Raw genomic sequence first — 27,845 nt, 5'->3', positions numbered from 1 at the left:
AAATACAATGAAAAATATTCCAACAGTTTTATGATAGCAAAATAACATATTCTTTTAAACTCAATATTGTCTCAAGAGTTTTGTTTCTGTATAAGCCTAGAATAAGCACTTGTAAGTGTTCACTGGTAATCACACTGACCACTGTCTACAAGCAAGTATATTCTGTGCAGATTATAAGACCAGCTTCTGTAAACAATATACATAGGAAATGGAATGTGAATATACAAGGTAATGGAATCAATACTGGATTGCCCCCAGAAGTGCTCGGACCACTGGTCATTCGTTTGACAATAGGCAACATCCAGTGTGTGAAGTGAAGATGAAAGTCCCTAGATACCTTACAGGAGGACTAGTGTCTCATGTGTATCTTGCCATACATGGGTAGCACTTTAGAGGAAAATACAGTATTAGCCTCCTGACATGGAAACAATGCATCTCACCAACAGATGCACAGTGATGCAATAATGTACACAACTTCATATATTTTCATTACAGGCATGGCAATTTTCTACTGTCCCGCAGATTTCCACCTACTAGTATTTTATTTCAAATTGTTCAATTCTGTGAATCGGCTAAATCCGTTTGGAAAGGCTGAATCGATGACGCAGTATTAAGCTTTCAGCTGAAAATAGATTTTCCTGTTGCCATACCTGTCATAAGTATGTTTCTTTTCATTCAGAGACTAATTTGCAAATCTAATCCAAAAAGGTTGTAATAATTTTGGTTGTAGTTCGGAGAAATATTATTGGCACATTTTGAGACACAGCCTGTGGATACAATAGAGCCTCAGGCCTCCCTAAATTTCCACCACAATTGTCAAACATTGTGCTCTTTTCTTGTTCATGGTCTGAATAAAAGAACATTCAGTTAACTGGATGCTAATGTTAACAATCTGGAACTGTGTAGAGATAAGACAAGTTTGTATTAACACTGTCTCCTGTCTTTGTGTTGTTCAGTCATGAAATTGACATATGATAAGTGGTCCTTGGACAGTGATAGGCCCATCAACATCAGCTTCACCTGCAGGTGCATCATACAGCAACTACTCACAGAAACACATGATTGTTGGGATTCTTCTGAACTCCATCCTGACACGTCCATGTTATAAAGGCACAGTATATACCTACAGGATAGATCTATAGGTCATCATCACATCTCATTGTGTCCTCAATATAATAACATCTGAAAAGCCTTACAAAGAAATTAAAAGACAGATATCGTCATTGCATAGATTTCACAATACACGTACTAGAGTAACGGAGCACTTTGATATCCAGACTTTGGTCCAAGGTTAAGGCTGGTCAGACATCATGAACATAACTCGTTAATAGGCATGTGGGCTAAAAGTCGCAGTAGGTTAAACAACCAAACTGTAACAGTATCACCAGATGTTATTTCCAATGCTTAAACAGATATTGTATAGGATCTATTAATATCACATGCAGATATGTACAAATATTACCAACATGGACGTGGTGTTCAAGATTTGGTCCGTGTCATGTGATTAGCTAAGATCATCTATGCTTGGTTTCAGCTTCAAAGACCTTGTTGTTTCAGAAAAGATGTGTCAGTTTACTGCAGAGAATGTGCCATAATTACACTTGCAACATTCAGCCACGAGGACGAAGTAACTATGAGTACTTATGAGCATGGCTTTATGGCACAGATGAAGTCAACAAGTTTCACTAAGTGATTTGTAAACACCAAGTGGTAAGACACAGGACGTAATTCACAGGAGGCAATTACTCATATATCCTCCAAAGAGAAACAATATATCATTTGACCCCTGAAGAATAGTTTCGATTATCACAAGATCAAAATATAACAACATTTTAATCACCCCCATCAAAATCACCTCCACCAAAATCATCACCACCCCCAAAGTCATCATATCCCCCATCATATCCTCCATCGTCATATCCTCCATCGTCATATCCCCCCTGATCATAACCTCCCTGATCATATCCCCCCTGATCATAACCTCCCTGATCATATCCCCTGATCATAACCTCCCTGATCATATCCCCTGATCATAACCTCCCTGATCATGTCCCCCCTGATCATAGTTATTCTCTACGTTATTCTCTGTAATGTTTGTGTTTTCAATGTTTGTATTGTCAACATCATAATGGTTGTTGACAGTGATGTTGTCACCCTCATGGTAGCCTCCAGATCCCCAGCCTCCGTAACCCCCGTAACCCCCATGCCCCCACCCATAGCCAAAGCCCCAAGGTCGACTCATGCCATAACCAAGAGCAGCTCCCATCAGCATGCCTGTAACAGAAGCAAGAGGAAGCATTGAGGAAATTGTCACAACTTCAAAAGTAATAGCTATACATGTTAATGTGACATTGAAAATGAGGGCTTGCTGTGGTATTGCTATGAGTTGCCAAGTACTTTGAAACAAAAGTCTCTGTCAGAAGAAATCACTATTTTACTTTCATTGAAACAGATTAAAACAAAGGTCTGGAAAGGTTACTATAGAAAGAGGCAAGACATACCTGTTGCAAGACCATCCCCTGACCCTCTCCTGCCCCGGTCCTGTACAACAACAGTAGTGTTCCCTCCATTGTATCCTCCTCGCTGCTGGGGGTAGTGTCCACCTCGCTGCTGGGGGTAGGGCACATTACCTTGCCTTTGCTGCGGACCCTGATAGTAAGGGGGTGGGGCTTGGCTTGACTGGGATGGAGGATAATGAGGAGGAGCACCTGTTTTAATCAAATATCATAGTATAACTTACTCATGATAAACTTGAACCATTGGCATCATGAAGACATCAATGGTACAGATTCTCAAACATCTTAAATCTAGTGAGGCAAATATATTATATACTGAACCACAACAGAAACATCACACACATACAAAATGGAAACTGGTTTATTTACAGATAGCTGTGGCATTGATTTAAGAGTGATAGTTAAGGAACCGTTCTTTCCTGATGATGAAGAGTCACTCCTGGAACAAGTTTAGCTGAACATGGTGTCACGTGATGAAGGCATGTCCTTGATCTAGAGAGTTGAACTCAACACCTCGTGTTGACCACCAGTTGCCAAACAGCTGTACATTGAATGCACAAAACGATTGATGAAGGCCATGGGGATATTAGTCCACACTCTGTGAAAACTTGCAGTTAACTGTGCAGCAGTTGTCGGCCTTGGTCGGAGGTCATTCAGCCTTCTTTGGATTTTGTCCCAGAGGTGCTCTATAGGGTTCAAATCCGGACTTAGGGCAGGCCATTGCAGTGTGCGGCTGTTGTGCTGCTGGAGGAAGTTTGTTGTTAGCCTGGCAGTGGGGGCACGGGCGTTGTCGTGTTGAAACATGTGATTCCGGTGATGAGCAAACTGTGGCACAACGTGAGGTCTTTACACTTGGTCAATGTAGCGAGCAGCGTCTACTCCATTGCCTCAACCTGGGCTAATGTTCTCGAAAGACAATAGGTCCAAGTTTCTGGTTGAGTGCAATACCACCCCATACCATGATGCTCTGTCCTCCCCACGCTTCACTCTCTGCAAAACAGCCATCGGTATAGTGTTCACCTCTCCTTCTCCAAACTTTAGCTCTCCCATCTGTCACAGAAAGACAATACCGACTTTTGTCGGAGAAGACTAAGGTCCTCCACTGTTGATATCGCCAGTTCTGACGTTGTTGAGCCCACTGGAGACGTTGCCGTCGATGTCGATATGTGAGGTTGTTGACAATACAGGTTGAAATTTCTCAGCCGGCGGCGAACAGTCTCTGCACAAATGGGTCGGTGGTGAGTGCCTATAGTCTGCTGAGCTAAATCTGTTGCCCTACGGAAACGGTCCTGCAAGTGTTGTCTGTGTAGTAGGTGGAGATCTTGACGTGCAGTTGTAACCCTCAGTCTACCACTGCTGGGGCGATCATCTGTGCTGTTGTTTTTGGCATTGTACTGCTCCCTCAAACACTCAATTGTCGGAATACTGCAGTTAAGGTCATTAGCAATGACCCTTGGACGTTGACCAGCATGGAGATATCCGGTAGCTTGCTCCCTCTGATTTCGATCAGTCTTGGCATACTCACTGCGTTTAGGAAACGTATGACAGGTTGGTAATTTTGGGTGCCTTTTATACCCAATGAGTAAACGTTTTACACGATTATCATGCTTCTCATAAAGATGCGTTCGCGAGCATCACCATGTTCACTGATAGTGACAAAATTTGAACCGTACACAGAATCCGTGTGTGTTCAAAACAGTGCGGTTTTGTGAGTCTGTTATCTTCCTGATGTCAAATTATCTCAAAATGTGTAAAAAATCCGTATAATTTTAATGTCGTGTGTGAAACGTATACTCTTTTAATGTGTGATGTTTCTTTTGTGGTTCAGTATATAATTGATGTTCCTAAATAATCTATTACACCCTAATCCTGTACTGTACAAATTGGCATGATAACAAAAGTAAAGCTCTTTACAAACACAAACTGCACAGAGTTGTGTTCATTGCAAGAACAGAAAAACAGGATCTGCATCTTGTCAAGGAAATGACTGTGTACAAAGTATAATGATAGAGAAATCATGATACAATGAGGATAATGAAAACATACACAACAAAGACAGAAATATGATACGTTGTTGATGAAGAATCTGACACACTGACAATATCCACATTGTTATATAAAATAATAAAAACCTTATCTCATGAAAAAATTAATGTTAACAGGCTACAGTTTTACAATAGTCACCATGTATTGGTGTTGAAACCTACTGGAACACATTTTTCATTAGACTACAAAACATAAGCTATTATTTGTTGTACAATACAAAAACATGTATGCAAGACTATCAGTACCTGTTACTCCAGGGTTGAAGCCTGGTGGGGGTGGGCCACCTGGATGAGGAGCACTGGGTGTTCCCTGGGGTGGCTGTGGGGGTGGAGGTAGCTGGAACATGTAATGACTTAATTATGAACTGCTTGAATAATATGATAAAAAATGGTTGTTATTGTGTGAGTGAGTGAGTTGGTTTTTACGCCGCTTTTAGCAATATTCTAGCAATATGACGGCAGGGGACAGCAGAATGGTTGTACATGCTAATACTTTAACATGACTGAGGGAATGAATGTGAGAAATATTCCATCTATATCAATGCCACTTGTAAACAACAACGGTGCCTGGATTAACCAGTGGGTATAACTACTGAGTATCAGTCACCTAGTGGGACTACCTGATCCTCATCTGTTATCATGGGATACTGACAACCAGTCTATGGACAGTCATTCAGTCAAAATTATCATCAATTCATACAACAGTATGCAATAATAGTCAAATGCTCTGAGAAAGTGTTATATGTTAGTAACATAGGTAATTATTTGCATACAATAATGAAACTCTAAACACAAAACAAATGTCCATGAACAATCATGACACCATACAGGTTGCAGACAAAAGGTGAAACATGAAAGAAAACCAATGTATACAAAAGAATGTCAGTGTACAGGACAACACATTGAAGAACGCCAAATGTCTTTACAATTTGTACAACCTTCTGAGGTATGTCGGTTTCTTCTGCTGTGTAGATGATACATGCATGTATTGCACAACACAATGGCGAGGTTCATTTCACATTTTGCGCTATTTGTTCTGATTGTGGTCCTTTAGTGTATGATGTCCTTTTGTAGGCACTGACGTTCATTAGTTCAGTGAAATAATTGTCATATTACATATATGTAAGTACTCAAAGATCAATGTACTGTTGACAGTTTAGAATAGTACATACCGTTTTCACCATTTCTGTCATCCAAGAACTAGAACAAAAAATATTCCATCCATAAACCAGTATGCAAGAGGAACAAGGATATGCTCACCAACATAAGATGTGCTCATCCACCTTAGTATGCTCTCAAACACTTTATATAAGACAATTAGCCTTGATATTTTTCAAGTTCTCTAAATATTTTTAAATTCCAGTTTGGGTATTTGCCATGGGGGATGACCAGCTTGAATTTCTTTCTCAAAACCAAAACTATATAATGTTTGTGTCAACCTGTATTCCTGTAGAGCTATTGGATCTATTGCTGTTAAGTCTTTGGATGAATTTAACATGTTGGCATTCTTCATCATAATGAAATGAGGTTTGTGTAATGTACCATTTGAAAATAAATGAAGAGAATACTCATTGCTACTGTAGTTTACAAGATGGGTTTTTATTTGCTGGACGGACGGACGGACAGACAGTACATGGAGACTGTTGGCAGGATCACAAATATCTAGTCAACAATTGAAACTCCAGAAAAAGACAGCTATTTAACAAAAGGCCAGAACAAATTTTCAATTTCACAATTCATATCTTCTATCAACAAATTTTCAATTTCACAATTCATGTCTTCTATCAATAATGTAATTTTTATGATAAAATTAATATTTTATACTTATCCTGACTCATGATTATTTGCTTTCTCATCCTCTCTTCCGAACGGTCAAGTGGAAACTTGAATCCTTTCAATTCCCTTGAAGCGAACGTACAATCACTCACCCTTTATTACCTCCCCTGGTTTCCCGCCAAAACCTGGCACGTGACCTCCCATGCCTTGGTCCTCACTCTCTCCAAAAATATGCCCCACTCAGGTCTACAGGGAAACCCGTGTGGTGAGAGGGGACGGTTGGGAGGGCTTCATCTCATGAGTCAGGATAAGTATAAAATATTAATTTTATCATAAAAATTACATATTACATATACGTTCGTATTAGAAGTAAACTTCTTAAGTTTTGTGGATTTAGTATACTATAGCTGGACGTTGTGTTGTCTAGATATTCTGCAACGATCCAATATGTTTACGGTAAGAAAATTACTGAAACTGGTATCGCAACCCATCTGTTAAGGCAAGAACATTACCATAACTGAGTCTATGTATCACTCATGCGCTGTTTTATCTCGTAAAACAGGGGAACATGGACTCTTAGCCGATGGCAATGGAACAGTTGCCTGGCGTCAACGAGTCTGAGTGACAAGGGTGAGATTCTTCATCGTCTGGCCGGCATAGTGAGTTGCTGCGCTACGACTAGAGGGCCGAATTGATGTATACCAGATACATCTTCCATGGAGATGTCTCTCAGGTAGTGGTTAGCGAAGACTTCCAAAAGCAGCCTTCCATTATAGATGATATTGAGCAGTTTCCATGTAGGGCGAGTGTCGAGGCCAATGCTCTTACTTCATGAGGGTGCGATGCTCTTGGAGGTTCTAACCCTGCTGCTTTGTAGGCCCTTAAGATCACCGCTCTGATCCAAAAGGAGACCGTAGTACGGGAGACTTCTACCGTCGTAGCGGGTGATAGCGGGATAAATAGACGCTTGAACTTCCTCCGTCTCGTAGCAGATTTCTGCAAGTAGATTTTCAGCGCTCTGACCGGACATAGTGATAGATCTTGAGTGTCCTGTGGACCCAAGATAGTTGATAATGCTGGAACGTAAAATTGACAATCCGGTTGTCCCGGCAGCTGATTCTTGGCTATAAAGTCCCATCTAAGGCCTAGATGGACTGCTTCCCTTCTTCCCGTGTCAAATCTCATACGGCTGAAGTCAAGGGCGTGTATCTCAGACATCTGAGCTGCAGTAGCCAAGGCGAGGAGGAATATCATCTTTTTGAGTTAATAACTCAAATGTCGTCTCTGTCAGCGGCTCATATACCTCACTTATGAGGTGCTGTAGTACTATATTGAGGTCCCAAGCTGGTGCCCTGAACTTCTGTTGTTGATCTTCTAACTTGAATGATCTCAGCAGGGCTATAAGTTCAGGCACTTTGGTCAATTTCACCCCTGTCTTCATGGTGATGACCGAACTGATTGCTGCAAGATAAGTAGACAATGTGGAACCCTTAAGATGTCTAGTGGACCTCAAATGACACAAGTAATCTGCTACTTGTGGATAAGTCGCTCTTCTGGCCGTGAACTTATGTTGAGCAGCATACTCTTCAAAACTTCTCCACTTGTCATCATATAGATTACGTGTAGATCTACGTAGAGGTAAGGTTACTGCCTTGGCTGCTCTAGTGGAGTATCCTCGACCCTTCAAGCAGTATGTGATATGTTCCATACTTGTAGCTGGAATGCTTTTGGGTTGCCGTGTCGCTGCTTGGTGTGAGGATGGACGAGTAGATTCGGCCAGACTGGGAGTCGTAGTACAGGTTCGCCGTGAAGATCTATGAGGTCTGGGAACCATAGTCTTGCTGGCCAGTAAGGCTCTACCAAAGTCAGTTGTAGAACCCTCGTCCAGTTGATCTTGCGATAACAGGATCGGTGGAGGGAAGGCGTAAGCCTTCATCCCTTCCCATGATATGGCTAAGGCGTCGACAGCCCATGCCAGTGGGTCTGGCACTGGCGAGACAAATGTTGTCACCTGATTGTTGAAGTGAGTCGCAAACAGGTCTATGTGAGGACAGCCTAGTTGGGCTGTTATCCACTGGAACACCTACGGATGTAACTTCCACTCTCTGTGGGAGATGGCCGTACTGGTCTGGATAGAGCGTCTGCTAAGATGTTCTTTGCCCCTGGGATGTGGCAAGCCCTCATCTTCAGGTTGATTTTGTCTGCGATGTCGAATAGCTGGAACGTCAGTTGAAGCAGCGGCGCTGATCTTGTGGACCCTTGCAGATTTATGTAAAAGGCCACCGTGGAGTTGTCTGTAAGTATCATCAGTACCTGATTCTTTAATTGCGCCGCCCAATGTAGTACTGCTTCTATTACTGCTTTCAGTTCCAGCTGATTGATGTGCAGACCCTTCTCTATTTGTGACCACCGCCCTGTCATAACTTCGTCGTTGAGATGTGCCCCCCAACCTTGGAGGGACGCATCCACGTAGAGATGTCTGTTGTAATTAAGCTCTCTCAAATAGGTTCCACCGCAAACATTCGACTTTATTGTCCACCAAAGCAAGGCTTGCTTAAGATGTTGTGGGATGGCAAACTTCTGGACATCGTCTAGATGCGCTATCAGGAACCGTTGTAGCGGACGAAGTTGTAATCTTCCTCTGCGGGTGAGAGCCTGTGCCGACGTCAATAGACCCAAGATTCGCTGCCACGTTCTCAATTCTAGTGGATTGTTGAGAGCGTCTGGTATGCACGACTGGATGCTCTGCCATCGGTCGTCTGGCACCAGAATGCGATTTTCTGACGTCAGGAATCTGATGCCTAAGAATTGTAGATCTTGGGTCGGCTCCAACTCTGACTTCTGATGATTCACCAGCCAGCCAACTGTGTCAATAGGTTGATCGTAAGCTGCAGTTGTAGTTTGAGTTGATCTGCATCTTGATGTGCCTGGATGCCGTCGTCTAGGTAGAAGGCACTTCGTACGCCCCTCTGATGGAGATAACCAATCGGTTTGGTTATTCGTGTAAATAACCACGGGGCCGACGAAATTCCAAACGGCAGTACCTTCCATTGGTAATGACGACCTTCGAACAGGAATCTCAGGTATTTCCGTGATTCTGGATGTATTGGTATATGCAGATAGGCATCTTGCAAATCTATGCTGGCCATGAAGTCTTTGGGTCGGATAAGATGTCTCAGCTGAGGCAGATGTAACATCTTGAACTTCTCTGGTTTCAACAGGTAATGCTTGTTGAAGCTCTTCATATTGAAGATTAGATGGAACTTCTCTTGTGAGTTCTTTGGTACCAGGAAAATTGGAGAATAATACCCGGGCGTCAGTCCGCGTTGATCGACTACCTCTACTGCATCTTTAACCACCAACATCTAGATAGCTTCGGTGAGCTTGTCTCGTTGTAGTTGCAGGTACTTGAAGACCCACGGTTGATCTGTCAACGGTGGTGTCGACTGCAACTGGATGCTGTAGCCCTCTCGTAAGACTTCTGTGACGTAATCGTCCTGTAGTATTCTCCAATTTTCCCAGTATAGTCCCAGACGTCCACCCACGGATGACGGTTGTACCGGGAACGGCTGGGGGTGGAAGCGACCAGTCGCTCCGAACCTTCTCTTCAGTAACGGGATCTTCTGCCACTGCTGGAGATCCTGCCTCGGCCTGAGTAACTTCTGCGTTACTGGGACGACGAAAAGATCCCATGTTGCCGCCACGTGAAGTCGCAAACTTCTTCTCTTTGGCTCTCTGAATACCAGAGAAACGGGATCTTAGTTGACTACGCTGAGTTCATTGATGCACCATGGTGTTCCAAGCCCAAGGCTTCCTTAGTAAAGGCTTGGTGTAGACATCTGGCCACGTACTGGAACTCAGCAACCCTTGCCGACGTAGAAGGGTGATGCCCGCCGATGTAGAAGCCAAGTGATCGGAGATAAATTCCTGATCTTTGCGCTGGACCACTAAGGTAGACTTGATCATCTTTTCTTCTTCCGTCTTAGGATTCTTGAAGGCGTACATCAATGCTTCGTTGATGGCTCTAGATCTTGCTAACCCGTAGAAGGCTCTACGGGTTGTCGTATCAAGTTGCGCCATTCTCTTATCTTCCACCTTGTAACTGCGAGACTTCGAGTCAGTGACCAGATATAAATCTTCGTCAACTTCTGGCGCCTTGACGAACTGACTCATGTTGTGATGTCGGAATCGTTTAGGGTTAAACTGCGGAGTATGTTGCCCCTGTGTCTTCGAGGCCTTCTTGAAGGCTGCTTTCAGGTTGTTTGAAACCTGCGCAATGGGCTTCATTGGCGGGATAGTAATTGATTCGTAGTCATCATCTTTCATACAGTACGTCTCCGCCGGATTAGCGTCTCTAGCCGGGGACGATAACGGGAGACCATCAGCCACCCACGCCAGTACCTTAGCTTCAGTGAAGATGGCATCATCTTCTTCAGTATGCTGTACTACATCTGCCAGGCCTTGATGTGAGATGTCTACGTTGACTGCTGAAGACGTAGTAAATGACTGGTCTGCCATCATCTCGTCTACTGCAACGCTGCTTTAAAGAGCCGTCTGCTTCTTCTCCAGGTCTAGCCTCATCTCCATCGCCTGCATCACCCTACGGGTGATTGTATCAGCAAAGTCTCCAGCGTTGACCACCGGATGCTGCTGTGGGATTACTGCAACTGTCTCGCCTGTCGGCCTCGTAGACAGGTTAGCGTCCGCAAACGCTAACGGGTTCCCGCCTGACTTTTGCTGTCTCTGGTTCTGCAACGGCTTCATTAGACTGCTTGCGTGAAAGTGAGTAACTTTCGATAGTCTTTCTGCATCACTGCTCTCGGTAGACTGCAACGATGACATCGGCGATGTCATGCTTCTAATCTGCGCTGACAGTATCTCAGGACTGGATGATCTCTGCGACGCTGAAAGGAAAATCTCCGGCTGCAACACTGGAGGACTACCGAAGCTGGAACCATCTGCCTTAACGCCAGGCACATCAATATCTGTTGATAGACGCTGCATAGACGTATGTAGCGCCAATCTCGCCGATTTACCAGATTGGGACGATCTAGATGAGCGCCTGGATGATGATGACTGCTTCCCTGAAGCAGTCGTCTTGCTCTTCTTATGTTGTGATGCCTTCTCTGCCGGAGGGGACTTCCTTTTACTTACAGTGTGTGGAGATACCTTCTCCCGTACGGGTGACGTCGCAGACTTAGGCTGGGATGACATCATATATCAGCACAGCTCAAGCCGTAGTCACAGCAACTCACAATTCTCACGACTGTATCACCTTCTCACGCAGTCTGGTTAACTGTACCAACAGGTTGTGAAATATTAGAAACAAATTCGCAATCACATGTGAAAAAATTTACAAGTAAATTTTCACAATTCAATTTATACACATATGATTATACAGAATAATCAACATCAAGACATATTCAACTCATAAACCAGACAAGAAGAACACCAGAGTGTAATTCAAGCGTAGAGACATGCTGAATCACTGTTTACACTTGCAAAATGTAAGCAAACAGTCGTCTGAAAACGGAGTAAAACGTGAATTAATTTGACATGAAATGTACAAATTTTGTTAATAATATGATGAATAATATATTAATAAACACATTCACGGCAGAATTTGTGTTATAATTCCAAAACTTTTAAAGTTATACGCCGTGAAAGGACCCTCAAGTGACCGCTCAACCGTCCGCTACGGCGATAGAGGAGAGAGTGAAGACCAAGGCATGGGAGGTCACGTGCCAGGTTTTGGCGGGAAACCAGGGGAGGTAATAAAGGGTGAGTGATTGTACATTCGCTTCAAGGGAATTGAAAGGATTCAAGTTTCCACTTGACCGTTCGGAAGAGAGGATGAGAAAGCAAATAATCATGAGTCAGGATAAGGAAAAATATTGATTTTCATATACCCCTTGATACAATAGCATGATGCATTAAACTAATTGTCTGTATTTACGTCTCTCCATTAAAACATGAGATGTTCATACTGCAAGAAACTGAAGTTCTAGGAAACAATATTTGTGTTATTTTCTATTAAAACATACTGTAACTCAAGGTGACATAGTCTAACTAAGCTAAGGTCTGTGGCCCTCTCACATTTAATTTATTTAATGTCAGATGAAAAAAATGAGGTTTTTCACAAGACTGAAATTGCTAATTTAAGAGTTTGAAAATATATCATGGTGATATGAGTTAATATTTTTGTTATGATTGCTGAATAATGTTGAAAAAGTTGTAAATATGTTTATGTTTCAACATTTGGTTCAGTGACCAACATTGATGTATCAGTAGTGTGTCTTCCAAGTTCTGGAGGTAATAGATATATACACCATGAAAGTTTTAAATACACCATACACATGGAGAAGGATCACTTCTGGAAATGTCTGTGGGAATAAACTCCTTGAATAAAGTTATGTGAACAACTAAATGCTAAATATTCACTTTGCATGAACAAAATAATGCCAACATCAACACACTATCCTAATCCATAAAAATCAGAATGCTATGTTTTGAAATTGTTAATGTCCAGAAATCAATTACATATCTGATCAGTATGGATGACACCACAGATGTAGATGAAGAGGACGATAAATGCTGGAGAAGCAGGCCATGACATAACAACACATGACTTTCAGTCAGGTGAGTTTGGAACTTACCATACAAGCTGTATGTAATTCCATACACTAAGTAACACAAGAGCAAAGGACAAAAAGGTCATAGTCAGTCTGCCATAAAATAGAATTCAGTGACATCATATGCCATTGGTAGGATCATGTTTGCTTCATAGGCCTTCTGGTTTTAGAAATATCAGAAGTGTAAAAGCTTACTATGGATGCAAAGATGGATGACAGACAATGTGCAATGTTTCAGTCAAGTTATGTGAAAAGTCGAAGTATGAAAGGTTTGATGTTATTGAAAAGGTAACTTATAAAAGATGAAAAATTAAAGTAGTAATTTGCATCATCTCCCACCCACCATCCAAACCTGCCAGTTGTGCTTTTAGTGGTTGTCATACTCACTTCAGTTCGTTCTGATCAGAGAATATCATCCACACCATGTCAGCCTGTTTGCTGTTTTTCCGGGGTATGGCCATCATGTTGGAGACTTGTCCACCAGGGGGCGGGTCAGGCCTGTTGGGGACTTGTTGACATACTGGCCCAACTGCCAAATACTGACATGTATCCTGGAGATAGAAACTAATATGTAACCTGAAGAATGACATAGACACTGACATGTGACCTGGAGAATGACATATACACTGAAATGTGACCTGGAGAATGGCATAAATACTGACATGTGACCATAGACACTGACATGTGACCTGGAGAATGACATAGACACTGACATGTGACCTGTGAGAATGACATAGACACTGACATGTGACCTGGAGAATGGCATAGACACTGACATGTGACCTGGAGAATGAGAATGACACCTGGAGAATGGCATAGACACTGACATGTGACCTGGAGAATGGCATAGACACTGACATGTGACCTGGAGAATGGCATAGACACTGACATGTGACCTGGAGAATGGCATAGACACTGACATGTGACCTGGAGAATGGCATAGACACTGACATGTGACCTGGAGAATGACATAGACACTGACATGTGACCTGGAGAATGGCATACTGACATGTGACCTGAGACATGTGACCTGGAGAATGGCATAGACACTGACATGTGACCTGAGAGAATGACATAGACACTGACATGTGACCTGGAGAATGGAGAATGACATAGACACTGACATGTGACCTGGAGAATGACATAGACACTGACATGTGATGTGACTGACCATGTGACCTGAGAGACATGACACTGACATAGACACTGACATGTGACCTGGAGAATGGCATAGACACTGACATGTGACCTGGAGAATGACATAGACACTGACATGTGACCTGGAGATAGAAACTAACATGTAACCAACACACACTGACGTATATCCTGGGATAAAAAGTAACATGTAACCAACACAGACACTGACATATATCCTGGAGAAAAACAGAGAAACTGACATGAGTGCTGGAGAACGACATAGACAATGACATGTGACCTGGAGAATGACATAAATACTGACATGTGACCTGGAGAATGACATAGTCACTAACATGTGACCTTGAGATAACATAAATACTGACATGTGACCTGGAGAATGGCATAAATACTGACATGTGACCTGGAGAATGACATAGACACTGACATGTGACCTGGAGAATGGCATAGACACTGACATGTGACCTGGAGAATGGAGAATGGCATAGACACTGACATGTGACCTGGAGAATGACATAGACACTGACATGTGACCTGGAGAATGACATAGACACTGACATGTGACCTGGAGAATGACATAGACACTGACATGTGACCTGGAGAATGGCATAGACACTGACATGTGACCTGGAGAATGACATAGACACTGACATGTGACCTGGAGAATGGCATAGACACTGACATGTGACCTGGAGAATGGCATAGACACTGACATGTGACCTGGAGAATGGCATAGACACTGACATGTGAGACATGACATGTGAGACACATGACATGTGACCTGGAGAATGACATAGACACTGACATGTGACCTGGAGAATGACATAGACACTGACATGTGACCTGGAGAATGACATAGACACTGACATGTGACCTGGAGAATGGCATAGACACTGACATGTGACCTGGAGAGAATGCATAGACACTGACATGTGACCTGGAGAATGGCATAAATACTGACATGTGACCTGGAGAATGGCATAGACACCTGGAGAATGACATGTGACTGACATGTGACCTGAGAGATGGCATAGACACTGACATGTGACCTGGAGAATGGCATAGACACTGACATGTGACCTGGAGAATGGCATAGACACTGACATGTGACCTGGAGAATGGCATAGACACTGACATGTGACCTGGAGAATGGCATAGACACTGACATGTGACCTGGAGAATGACATAGACACTGACATGTGACCTGGAGATAGAAACTAACATGTAACCAACACACACTGACGTATATCCTGGGATAAAAAGTAACATGTAACCAACACAGACACTGACATATATCCTGGAGAAAAACAGAGAAACTGACATGAGTGCTGGAGAACGACATAGACAATGACATGTGACCTGGAGAATGACATAAATACTGACATGTGACCTGGAGAATGACATAGTCACTAACATGTGACCTTGAGATAACATAAATACTGACATGTGACCTGGAAAATGACATAAATACTCACATGTGTCCTGGAGAGTGAGTGAGTGAGTGAGTTAATATTTAACGTCACATCGGCAATATCTCAGCCATAACGTGACGATGTCCTGGAGAACAACATATATATTGACATGTGACTTTGAGAACATAAATACTGACATGTGTCCCGGAGTACAACAAAGATATTTGCATGCCACACCTTATCATGTGTCCTAGAAAACAACATAAATACTGATGTGTGTCCTGGAGAATAACATAGATGCTGTCATGTGCCTGGAGAACAACAAAGACATTACTACATCCCTCTGGTGGGTTGCACAAAATGACCCAAAGCAGTTCGATATTATCTGTTATAGTCCATTTGGCTCTAAATCAGACCGATGAATTGCAATCTAACTCGAAAAATTACTAAACATATAATACTCAATGAAACACTGATCATAATTGAAACATCAGACCAACTCTGTGATTTTTTTGCAGAATTTATGTCCTAAAAATAAAAAAGTTGTTTAACAAACTATCATTAAAATTTTGACACCGTCCACTATTTGTTACGAGGGAGGGGTACAAAGAGAGGAACAGCCTGGTTTGCGAGAAAGGATGGCGACAGCACAGCATAGGTAAATGATTCAATAACTTTGTCGGCACTTGTGCACGTGCTCCGCGTACACCTGGCTGTTCCTCTCTTTGCAGTCATCCCTCGTAACAAGAGTTGGTCTGATGTTTTGATTATGATCAGTGTTTCATTGAGTATTATATGTTTAGTAGTTTTCGAGTTAGATTGCACTCATCAGTCCGATTTTGAGCCAAACGGACTATAGCCAGTACTGTCTGTTGTTTTACATGCTATTACCATGATATCCTACTGACTATACACAGTACCTTCACTCTAATGCCTCCTTTGGCTTCATAACTGCTCTGACTTTCATACCATGCCAGGGTACTGTCTGCATGCAGCTTGAACAAGTTTTGTTTCCATCCATTTGAGAGAAATCCCTCTGAAAATATTGAAACTTTAATAGAATATGATAATTTTAAACTGAGACTGGGTTCAAACAAAGTAATAATTTTGACACAAAGAGTGTCACATTAATCACGCTAGTTGAGAAAAGCCTGCAGCATGACAAATATTTAACACATGCTTGTCGCAATGGCAAAATCATTGAACTAAGGATTGTAGTTAGGAAGAATCTGTCATTTGCACACTGTTAATTTCTGAAAGTGTGCACTGTGAACTGCAGTGCCTTATTTTCCTGAGTTTTTCAAGACACAAATAGGTAATCCAACTTGAACTTGGGTAATCACTCCTCACATGATGCATTTTTAATTCAAATCATATTTTTTTCACAATGTTTAGAAATCTACTCTAAAGGTATGGCATGATATAGTAAATTGTATACACTTTGATAAGAGTTCCTACCGTTCCCTCATCCCAAATAATATTTAGGAATTAATATATACTTATACTTATAATATTATTAACAAAACCTAACATAACAATTACTAGAGAACTCACAAAAATAACTAAAAGCCAAAAAAATATTTACAATATATAGGGTCGAACCACGTTGCGTTACCTCTGTTAATCTGTGGAAGAAAGAAGTGGACAATATGGGGGAACGGAAGGAACTCTTTCCCACAGTTTGAATTGTTGATGTTGACTCAACCAGACTTACTGTTATATCTACGCAAATATCCAGTTTTTGTGATTGGTGAGTTGGCTGAAACAAAGTGGATAGAATAAGGATTATACATGCAATGAGGTATACAAGAGGATTGACTGACCCATACGCTATATTTCAACGGCTGTAGGTGAATTCGTAGACCAGACTGGTTCGTAGACGTGCAAATCCGGTGGATTGGTAGGCGAATTGAGCGGTGGATTCGTAGACATTAGTAAAAGGGGGAAATTTCAACATCATTGATGATGAAAATAGATATTTTGACTTTAATGTAAACGAAAAGTGTTTGAGTTTTGTGAAATAAAAAAAATATACTAGGTAAGTGTGATCAACATTAAACTACGCAGACCAGCGGTGAAGTAGCAGTAGAGAAGAAGGATAAGGTGGGTCACCGACAAAGTAATTAACAAAACACTTCAATATACACACAGCATTTCGCAATAAAAACAACTCACCACTTCTTAATTAAATTCACAACAACTCAGTGCAATCTGTTTGCGATGAGTAGACTAATGTATTTTAAGTTTAGACAATTTCAGTATTTTCTTGTTGTTGGGAAATTATGAGGAGTAGACTAATTTTGTCTGATCCGCCGACAAATACAAATACATTTATACAAATAAACGAGTCTAGACAAGATACGTGAAAATATTCGTTCACTCTTCAATCACACTTTTCTTGTCCTTAGCTGTCTTTAGTTTTGTAAACACTGAAAACAAAGCATAACAACTTCGCTATACACAATCCAAGTGATTACCAAATTAATATTAATACTATTATTCAATTATTTATACACGTCTACGAAATCATCGTCTACGAACCAGTCTGGGCTACGAATGCACCGCGTCCACGAACTGGTTCAGCCTACGAAAACACTGTCTCCCCATTCAACTAACCCTCATGATTGTGAGGATCGTGAAAGGTATCCCATCGGAAAGGGGTATCCCAACACAAGCTGAATTCGACGTTCTGGTGATTTCGACGATTGCATTGCACGCGCTATATCGGGGAGTACATGTGCGATCGGAGTGCACAAACAGTGTCACTGAAAGGGCGGGTGCCAAGTCGCTGTCGTGAGAAGTTTTATTGACAATGGAAATCGGGAAGTAAAGTTATATAAAAAGCAAACAAACATCAATATTATTTACCTGAGATCGTTAATACCACTTACGATGCAAAATCAGTTCCCATTATAACAAAAAATATCAAGCGAAAATTCATTTAGATGAGTCGTCTGCTGGTGACAGGTAATATATGAAAAATGGAAGCCACGTGATCACAACACTCCCTCGCAGTGGGGAGCAAAAAGTATTGCTCATCGTCGAAAACCGATACAAAATACCCGGATGTTACGAGCGGCACAGTTTCGCCGATACGATTTCATCAACGCCATTTTTGTAGGGAACACTTGATATTTTTGTGTGAAATAGATGACTATATCCTTTATCACTCGAGGTTAGTAAAATAAAAACTTTAAATGATATTACACATAAAAAATACGTTTTTGTCTTACATCATCGAAAACCCCTGGCACCGGGATACCTGATCCCAATGATGCCTGATCGGAAAGGGGATCCACCAAAGGCATGGAACATGATGAAAGGAGTTACATAATACATGTACGTGGTGTGAACTACCCTAACCCCATGCCATTCCAGAGATCAAAGGGCACGCAATATTGACAAGTGTCGATAAATTATATGGTTGCCTTCTAAATATGTTACACAACACTCATTGGACAATGTGTCAGAAATATTTCGTTTGTTTACGTGTCCTCTATTTCATATTAATTAAAGTCTCTAAAAAAAATGCTGAAGAAACATACTAGATACGTCCACCGACTCCGTTCCGCCACACGACATCGTTATTACAGATATGGAAGCGTTTTAATCCTCTAAAGATGACATGAATGAAACATTATTTACATTGACATCACTCCATTGCAACGGAAGTAAACAACTAATAACTGTCAGCAGTACGCCTGCGCACAAAATATCGATTACTTCAAAACATAAAGCGTAAGGTGGATTCGGAATAATTGTATGATTTATTTCAGCACAATAATCATTTACGCAACAACAGGTTTGTTTATATTTGTACATATCCCATTTATTTGCAAAAGAAGGATTTCTATTTCATTATCGTTTGGTTAGTTGCTTGTTACCAATTCTTCCAAATTCGTTTATATAACGATATCCTTCTAAGCATTTTAATTGATATCTACGAAACTACGGATTTATTGCAAATAAAAAACAAAATTATGATTTACAATGCGGATCACGTTTAACTATATTTTATATTGTAAAACATGACAGTGTATTTATCAAAAGATTTATGATCGAAATCGAAACTAAAGCAGGCACCTGCTAAAAACAACTCTGTAACATGGCGAAGTCTAAGTCGGCATTATCGTAAGTATATTACACTCGCTGTTTTAATGCGTTGTCTTTGAGGTGGTGGTTGAAAATTATTGTCAAAGTGTGCATGACGATTGAATATCATCATCCTTTCGTTGGTACAATCCAGTTTGACTCGTGTTTAAGGCATTAAAAAGCACGTGGCATTACGATTCGGTGAGCTTTACAATCGAAGTTCGAACGAGTGAGCGTGGTCATTTCTGGTTGGCTGTTAAGATGAGGTAACATTGCAAGGTACATTAATTGTAAACGGAGCGGACAAACTAACTGACGAGAATGTGATCATTTCAGAATTACACTGTGATTTGTTGTTTATGGTATTGATTGTGGCATATGTACAAGTTCCAAGAGCGGAAAATTCCTAAAGTTGAGTCCTCTATGAGCCTATTTGATGGCTTGCGTTTCAAGATTCGAATTCATTGATGTTACATTTCCCTCTTACTAGAACAATTTGACGTCACATGAAGTTTTTGTGTAAACGCAATCTTGTCCAGAAGGAATTAGTAACTACCGGTACATAGTACATACTTTCATGACACAAGCTATGTACGGTCTGTTGTTTGGGTTTGTTTCAGTTAAACCAAATATATTTTTCGAAGTATGTCGTATAAGCAAATGTGTGTTGGCTTTCCAATTTTGGTAAATGTTTTTGCTGTCATATAAATAAAGTACTTAACAAAGTAGCATGTATACTCAATATACACTCATTTTTCGGTCATGATCTGTTGCGGTTGCATAATTGAGCTACCCATCTGAGGGAGATCATAATTCATTTTATAATTTTCATGAAAAGAAACAAATCATTATTTTTATGGGCAGTCAGTGAATAAATCCTTTTTTATTTTATTTCTTTCCTTTGGGAAAGAAATGATATTGTCGAAAACATTCCAGGCCCCAATGAATATGTGCATAAGATGAACATGTGTCTATTTATAGCAATGCATACAACATAAGGACTCCAGCATCTAGTCTGTTAGTCTCTCGTACAGACCCTGAAGCAAATATATCCAAGAAAGCCCACGCAAGTCTAGAAAATGTGGCAAGTCTAGATTTCCTCAGCTTCAGGAATGAAGAAAGTCTCAGGGCTCCTTTTCATTATATTATTATTTTTTTTACTATGAACTTTTTTTCAGTAAAATATGTTCATTTCAGAGACTAGTTGTTAGTCTACTAGTCTGTTTAATGCTGGTACTATGGCAACTCATTAATTTACTGAATGTCAAATTCTATAGTCATACAAAGAATACAGTCAACTCTCGTTAATCCGACACTTGTGGTTGCAGAGAAATATGTCGGATTAACGAAAATGTCGGATTAATGAAAATGTCGGATTAATGTATTTATGTGAAAATATCAATGTTTACTAAATGTCATGATCGTCATACTGTTGCATGCATATCAGAAATGGTAGATCTAGTTATCTTCATCGTATGTAAAAATATTCACAGAAATAAGAAATACTAACAATACATACTTGTTTTCATTTATTAACATTCATAGATGGCATAACATACATATATAATCACATAAGCGAACAGTTTCATATCTATTTCATGACCACATTGGCACAAAACTCACGTTTGTTTTTACCGCATATCAGCTGCCATTATGACCCGGATGTTGAATATGTTACAGTTTCCATACAACTAATTCCATAATAACATGTGGACGTCTAATGTACAATCAGGCGTGCATCATAACATATATAATTTATAACTTGAAAAAGTCTTTGATGGTCATTAACATCAAACACGTCTAAGTGGTGTGTCAGAAATGTTTGCAAAGTGTTCAACGATGTTTTGGCCTCAGATAGCTTGAAGCATTGTAATCAGTCGTAGAGACACTCAACCACTAAGCAGACTGCTTCAGGATGTCAGATACGGTTGATCGTCCAATCTTCACATCAAACTTCTGCTCAGCAAAAGTGATGACTTCTTGTTGTGCTGTCTGGGGTTTGTCTTTCTTCAAAAGGAGATTTCTTTCTTGATCAATGGCGTAACTTCTACAAGGGGTCGCTTAGCAGCTGGTGTACTCGTGACAAACATCTTGTGATGAAAACTCATGTCGGTTGTAAACATTTTATACAGCTCGCTCTACTGTTATTTCTTGATTAAATCGTCTCAATTAATTATCCTGTGTTCCTAATTAACAAGTGTGATGTTCACTGACGCCGGTGTCAAGCGGCCAGTAAGGCACACGCTAATTACCACTCACGTGTGATTGTTTGTATACGGTCGGATCATCCGACCGGCTGTGTTGATTGTCAGATTAACGAATGTTTTTACAATGTATTTACAATAATCAGTTGCGAGATTGGTGTGTCGGAGTCGGAATGCGAGAATGTCGGATTAACGAGAGTAATTATCACTGTTTTAAATGGTTCCCTAATTTTTTGTCGGATTAACGTGATTGTCGGATTAATGAGTGTCGGATTAACGAGAGCTGACTGTACATTTGAAAGAAATGGTCATCTACAATGTATCACAGCTAGCTAAAGTGAATCGTAGGCATTCATTAATTTCGTGTCAAAATTATGTTTGATGAATATATATCATTCCAAACCTTTGATGATGGAAATTTAATGAGTGACAGTAGTTGTTCAGTGCTCCCTGACTTAGTTTTTTTCTCCTGATTAGAAAGTTCACCATGTGGAGATTCTGAGGAAGAACTGGTCCCCAACATTCTGTGCTTGTTTAAAAGGTCCAATAGATCAGATTGTCACATTTTGTGATATGGTTGTTATTAATGTGTCATTATAACCCCCAACGTGCCCTCAGTATTGTTTATGGACTGTTGTTGAGCTCAGCATTGATGAGAACATTCATCTGACACAAACTTTCACATGTTTACTAAGAGCTTAAAACAGAGATTCATTGTCTTAGTCTAAAGGATCTGATATAAATGTGATTATGATCTTGCATTAATGAGCTAAATCTCATTCCTCTAAGAAGTGGAAGATATTGTAGTAGTTAGTATTGAGTGGCCAGAGCAGAGCTCTCATCCCTGGGTAACACTGCTGGTCAGATTTTGTGGGCAGTTTCAGTGACTGGAATCATAGCTATTAATGATTGGTTTCTGATCCAGATTTAATTACTTATGTGCTGCCATATCAGATGAAGTATTGCAGTATAAGGCATCAGATAAATCAAGGCACAGCAGTTAACTAGTAAAGATTAATATCTGCTGACTATAGAATGCATAGTTGTCCCCCGCCGCAACGCGGAACGGGGGACTATGTATTCAGCGGCGTCCGTCCGTACGGCCCGATTCTTGTTAACGCGATATCTCATGAACTGTCACCAGTCGAATTGGGTGACCTTGACCTTATTTTCAAGGTCACCTCGACACTTTGAACACTTTATAAACTCTTCTTAACACAGCATCTCATCGACTGTTGTACCCAATGTTTTCAAATTTGGTGACAGCCTACATTGGGGGATTACGCAGACACCAGTTGATTTTGAGTGACCTTGACCTTATTTTCAAGGTCACCACGACACTTTTCACACTTTTAACTCTTGTTAACTCGATATCTCATAGACTGTTGTACCCAATGTCATCAAATTTGGTGACAGTTTACATTGGGGTATTACACAGACACCAGTTTATTTGGGTGACCTTGACACTTTGACCACTTTTCAAACTCTTGTGAACGCGATATCTCATGGACTGTTGCACCCAATGTCTTCAAATTTGGTGACAGCCTACGTTGGGTGATTATGCAGACACCAGTCGATTTGGGTGACCTTGACCTATTTTTCAAGGTCACCACAACACTTTGACCACTTTTCAAACTCTTGTTAACGCGATATCTCATGAAATGTTGTACCCAATGTCTTGAAATTTGGTGACAGCCTACATTAGGGGATTACAAAGACACCAGACGATTTGGGTGACTTTGACCTTATTTTCAAGGTCACCACGACACTGACCACTTTTCAAACTGTTGTTAACTTGATATCTCATGCACTGTTGTACCCAGTGTCTTCAAATTTGGTGACAGCCTACATTGGGGTATTACGCAGACACCACTGTATTTAGGTGACCTTGACCTTATTTTCAAGGTCACCACGACACTTTGAACACTTTATAAACTCTTCTTAACACAGCATCTCATCGACTGTTGTACCCAATGTCTTCAAATTTGGTGACAGCCTACATTGGGGGATTACGCAGACACCAGTTGATTTTGAGTGACCTTGACCTTATTTTCAAGGTCACCATGACACTTTTCACACTTTATAAACTCTTCTTAACACAGCATCTCATCGACTGTTGTACCCAATGTCTTCAAATTTGGTGACAGCCTACATTGGGGGATTACACAGACACCAGTTTATTTGGGTGACCTTGACCTTATTTTCAAGGTCACCACGATACTTTGACCGCTTTTTAAAGGCGATATATAATAAATTATAGCTAAAATACATAGAATTATCATGAAACGGCCCTCCCATTATCAGAAATTTGAGGGCCGCTGCAAATGATATTGGACCGCTCAACCTTAACGACGGGCCACTATCAGTTCTGTTGTCAAGTGACGTCATAGTGGGTGCGTGGGCTTACGGTTCATTGGACATTAATTGGCTTTCGACTGGCAGATATTCTGGATCAAACAAGTCAAAGCAACCCGGATTCCCGCTTTAAATAGCGGTAATATTGGCTTTCTTGTTGGTGCTAACCTTAACATTGCACTATTAAGGCTGTTGATGGACCAAAACTGAACACTGACATAGTTTGACATGTTGCAGTCTATGGTCTTGTCAAAGGCCAAGGTCGAATATCGTCACTTTCTGTTGTGACGTCACTTGAATTGTTCGATGAGGTAATTGCATTCGGGCAGTCAACCCCGTCAGAAGTTGATTTGGGTAAACTTACAGTCAAATTCCTTCATTATTTCCTTTTTCTTTTCAACACAAATTCCATGTATTTTAGCAATAATAACGGTAATGCTATTTTTGAGGGCATTATCATTTTGCAGAAGCCCTCAGGCTTCCAGTTAATGGAAGACCTCGGGCTTCTGCAAATGATAATGCCCTCAAAAATAGCATTACCCTTTATAACATTGCACCCAATGTTTTCAAGTATGTTGACAGCCTACATTGGGTGATTATGCAGACACCGGGATCGAAATTCCCCTCATTTGCGTGCCGAGGGCACGGGTAATTTGAAAATGGCACGGATACAATTACTCAGATGTGCCATAATGGCACGCTTAAAATTCACCTTACCGTCTTCATTTTTTAATAAAACTGACAAAAGTGTTTACTTTTGACATTCTGGCATTCAAAACGTATCCCAAAATGAAATCTTGCAACGTCTGTTATTTGTCATGCTCATGGGCGCCGCCATTTTGGTTTCAATTGCGCATGACAGGAGGTAACATGACGTCATTCTTTGCATTCTGGGACAGGATGTTTACACCATGCGACGAAGCAGACGATAGATCTAGCTAAAATGTCCGAGAAGAAATACAAAACAATTTTAAATTTCTTCAAGCCAAAGCAGGCCAAAATAAATGAAACCTCTGAAAGTGTTAACTGGCCTTCAACAGAGCCGACAGGCAGTGGTAGTAAGTGTAACGTATCTGCCACTAATGAAACTGAAACTGCCGATAGCGATGCTGAATGTGTCCAAACATGTAAGACCGAAGATGACAAGAAACAGACACGAGGCATTCCCCAAAGCTGGCCTCCGCCAAAATACAGTAAATGGCTTATTTGTGACAGGGAAAGGAATCTGCTATTTTGCAAAGTTTGCATGGGGTTTGGCCGTCCGGGTTGGAAGAGATGGAAAGCCGAATCACTTTGTGACAGGTTCACGGGGATTTAGAACAAGTAAACTGGAAAACCATGTGGCAAATGATGAACACATACTTGCACTTAGTGCCCAGTATGCTTCAGAAATTAAACCAGGCCAGTCAGAAATTGAAAAGGGGATGATAAATCTTAATGAAAGAGAGACAGCAAAATTAAGCAAACTATTTGTAACAGCTTTCCACCTCGCACAACGTGAAATGCCCTTTACAGAGTTTGTTGAACTTTTGAGACTTCAGACCGTGAATTTTGATGTAGATCTTATGAAAAACTATTGTAGTGATAAACAGGCAAGAACATTTGTGAAGTTTATTGCACAAGACATTACAGACACAATTATGAATGATGTGAAAGGGGGCTGCTTTACAATTTTGTGTGATGGTAGTACTGACAGTTCAGTGACTGAAGAGGAAATAATATATGTGAGATACATTGAGCAGGTTGAATGTAAACCAGTTACAAAGTTCTTGTGTGTTTGGGGGTTAGAAAAAGCAGATGCAACAGGGATATATGAAGCTATTGACAAAGCTTTGACAGAGATTGGAGATTTTCCTAACTGGAAAGACAAAGTTGTCTCTTTTACGTCAGACGGAGCACCAGTAATGATGGGCAGAAAAGGAGGGGTGGCAGCAAAATTAAGAAATGATGTCCCACATGTGATACCCATTCCATGTATCGCACACAGATTGGAACTGGCCATGAAGAAAGCTGGGAAAGATCTATCCTTGTTGAGTTCTCTTGACAAGCTCATGGAGGACGTCTATAAGTTCTACCATTATTCTCCACTAAACTGGACTGGACTACAGGAAACAGGAGAAGCCCTTAGCATTAAGGTGGTTAGGCCAGTGAACATATATGGGACAAGGTGGGCAGGGCATAGACACAGAGCCCTAATGGCACTGAACACTGACTATATAGCTATCTACACACACTGTACTCAAGTGAGCATGACCAACAGAGGTGACTCCGGAGCCAAAGCAAGGCACATATTGGATCGTTTGAGGTCACTAGAGTTTGTCCTATTCATGCACATGATGCTGTTTTACTTTGCTGCGTGTGCCATGTTATCAGATGTTTTCCAGGACAATGACACCTCCATTGATCTCATCCCAGTCAGGATGCATGCTGCCTGTGCCAAGATGACAGAAACTGATGTGGATAAGATGGCTGTAGATTTTCTCAATGAGGAGATAGTTGATGGTAAATACAAGACTGTACAACTTGAAAAGAAAAAGAGGGGCTGTTCCACTGAAGCTACTGTCATAAAAAAAGTCAAGACAGAGTTCAAAACACTAACCAAAAACACAGCTGAATCCTTGTATGGTAGGATTGCAGAGTTTGAAGGCAATAGTGGTGTGATGGAGGCCTTCCACATCTTCACTCCTGTAAGTTGGCCACAGAATAAAGATGGGTTTGCTTCGTTTGGGAAGGAAGAAGTAAAACAAATCACAAACCACTTCACGGAATACCTCATGAAAAATGATATATCCAAGGAGTCATGCCTCACTGAAATGCCAGATGTTCTCATGGAGGCCTCAGATCTCTTCAAGAGAACTCCAGACATACCCTACATAGATCTTTGGTCTAAAGTTATGAGACGAGACAAAGTGTACAAGAGGTACAGTAACATACTGTCCCTTGTACAGATATCTCTTGTTCTAGCTGTGTCCTCTGCTGAGTGTGAGAGAGGGTTCTCCATGATGAGCAGAGTAAAAACAGACTGGAGATCCAGGTTGAAGCCCTCCACCCTCTCTCAACTCATGACAGTTGCCCAGTGCCAGACCCCACTTGCAGACTACAACCCCAGAGGGGCTATAGCAAGATGGATGAGGGGGGGTAAAGGTCCAAGGAGATGGACCCCTGCTTATGGCCCTAGGCTAGAACTGTCAGCTTAAGTAATAGCTCTAGTATTGATGTTGAAGAGTCAAGTCAGTGAGTAACTAAAGTTTTCTTGATGCAAAATTAACAATCCCTGTAGAGTACAAAAGCTTTATGTGACAGTGTGTTTAAATAAAAAGAACATCAAAGTCATTTTCTGTATTGTTTATATTGATAAATCTTTATTACAGTGTCATCATGATCCTTGGCACACTTCAATGTGTTAGGGCACACCTGAATTTTACATTGGGTGCCCTAAGGCACCCTTGGAAAAAAATACATTTCGATCCTTAATACTCAAGATCTACAGTAAACATGGTAAACAGAAGAGTGACATTTCAAATAACCCATAGCCTGTTGCTACCTTTGTCTACCTGTAATCTGACATTTACTGTACCATGAAGTCATTTATTCATTGCCAACCTCAGCCAGTGAACCTGCATTCACGCTTTCATCCTGCCGCATTGATTGACTGGTG

At 41.0% G+C, this 27,845-nt stretch overlaps 2 protein-coding genes across 3 annotated transcripts in view; one reads left to right on the top strand and one right to left on the bottom strand.

Annotated features, from left to right (window-relative positions):
• Nucleotides 1-11: 11 nt before the first annotated feature.
• LOC124272917 (pleckstrin homology domain-containing family B member 1-like) lies at nt 12-19,210 on the bottom strand. Its single transcript, XM_046708162.1, has 8 exons — nt 19,082-19,210; nt 17,251-17,295; nt 16,457-16,572; nt 13,357-13,520; nt 5,734-5,761; nt 4,808-4,898; nt 2,502-2,708; nt 12-2,274 (listed from the first exon to the last, which is right to left on the bottom strand). The coding sequence occupies exons 1-8, from the start codon at nt 19,116-19,118 to the stop codon at nt 2,018-2,020; spliced, it is 945 nt and encodes a 314-aa protein (XP_046564118.1). The 5' UTR covers nt 19,119-19,210; the 3' UTR covers nt 12-2,017.
• A 353-nt stretch (nt 19,211-19,563) lies between these two features.
• LOC124272916 (neutral alpha-glucosidase AB-like) overlaps nt 19,564-27,845 on the top strand; it is a 38,461-nt gene continuing 30,179 nt past the window's right edge. For both annotated transcript variants that reach the window (XM_046708161.1, XM_046708158.1), the window contains exon 1: nt 19,564-19,667. In XM_046708161.1, coding sequence (XP_046564117.1) covers nt 19,642-19,667 — 26 coding nt within the window. In that variant the 5' untranslated portion in view covers nt 19,564-19,641. The remainder of the gene's footprint in view (nt 19,668-27,845) is intronic.

Source organism: Haliotis rubra, unplaced genomic scaffold (assembly GCF_003918875.1).
Source record: "Haliotis rubra isolate DU_JTF1 unplaced genomic scaffold, ASM391887v1 Scf174, whole genome shotgun sequence".
NCBI classification, from domain to species: domain Eukaryota; kingdom Metazoa; phylum Mollusca; class Gastropoda; order Lepetellida; family Haliotidae; genus Haliotis; species Haliotis rubra.
This window is presented reverse-complemented; position numbering and strand designations above follow the sequence as displayed.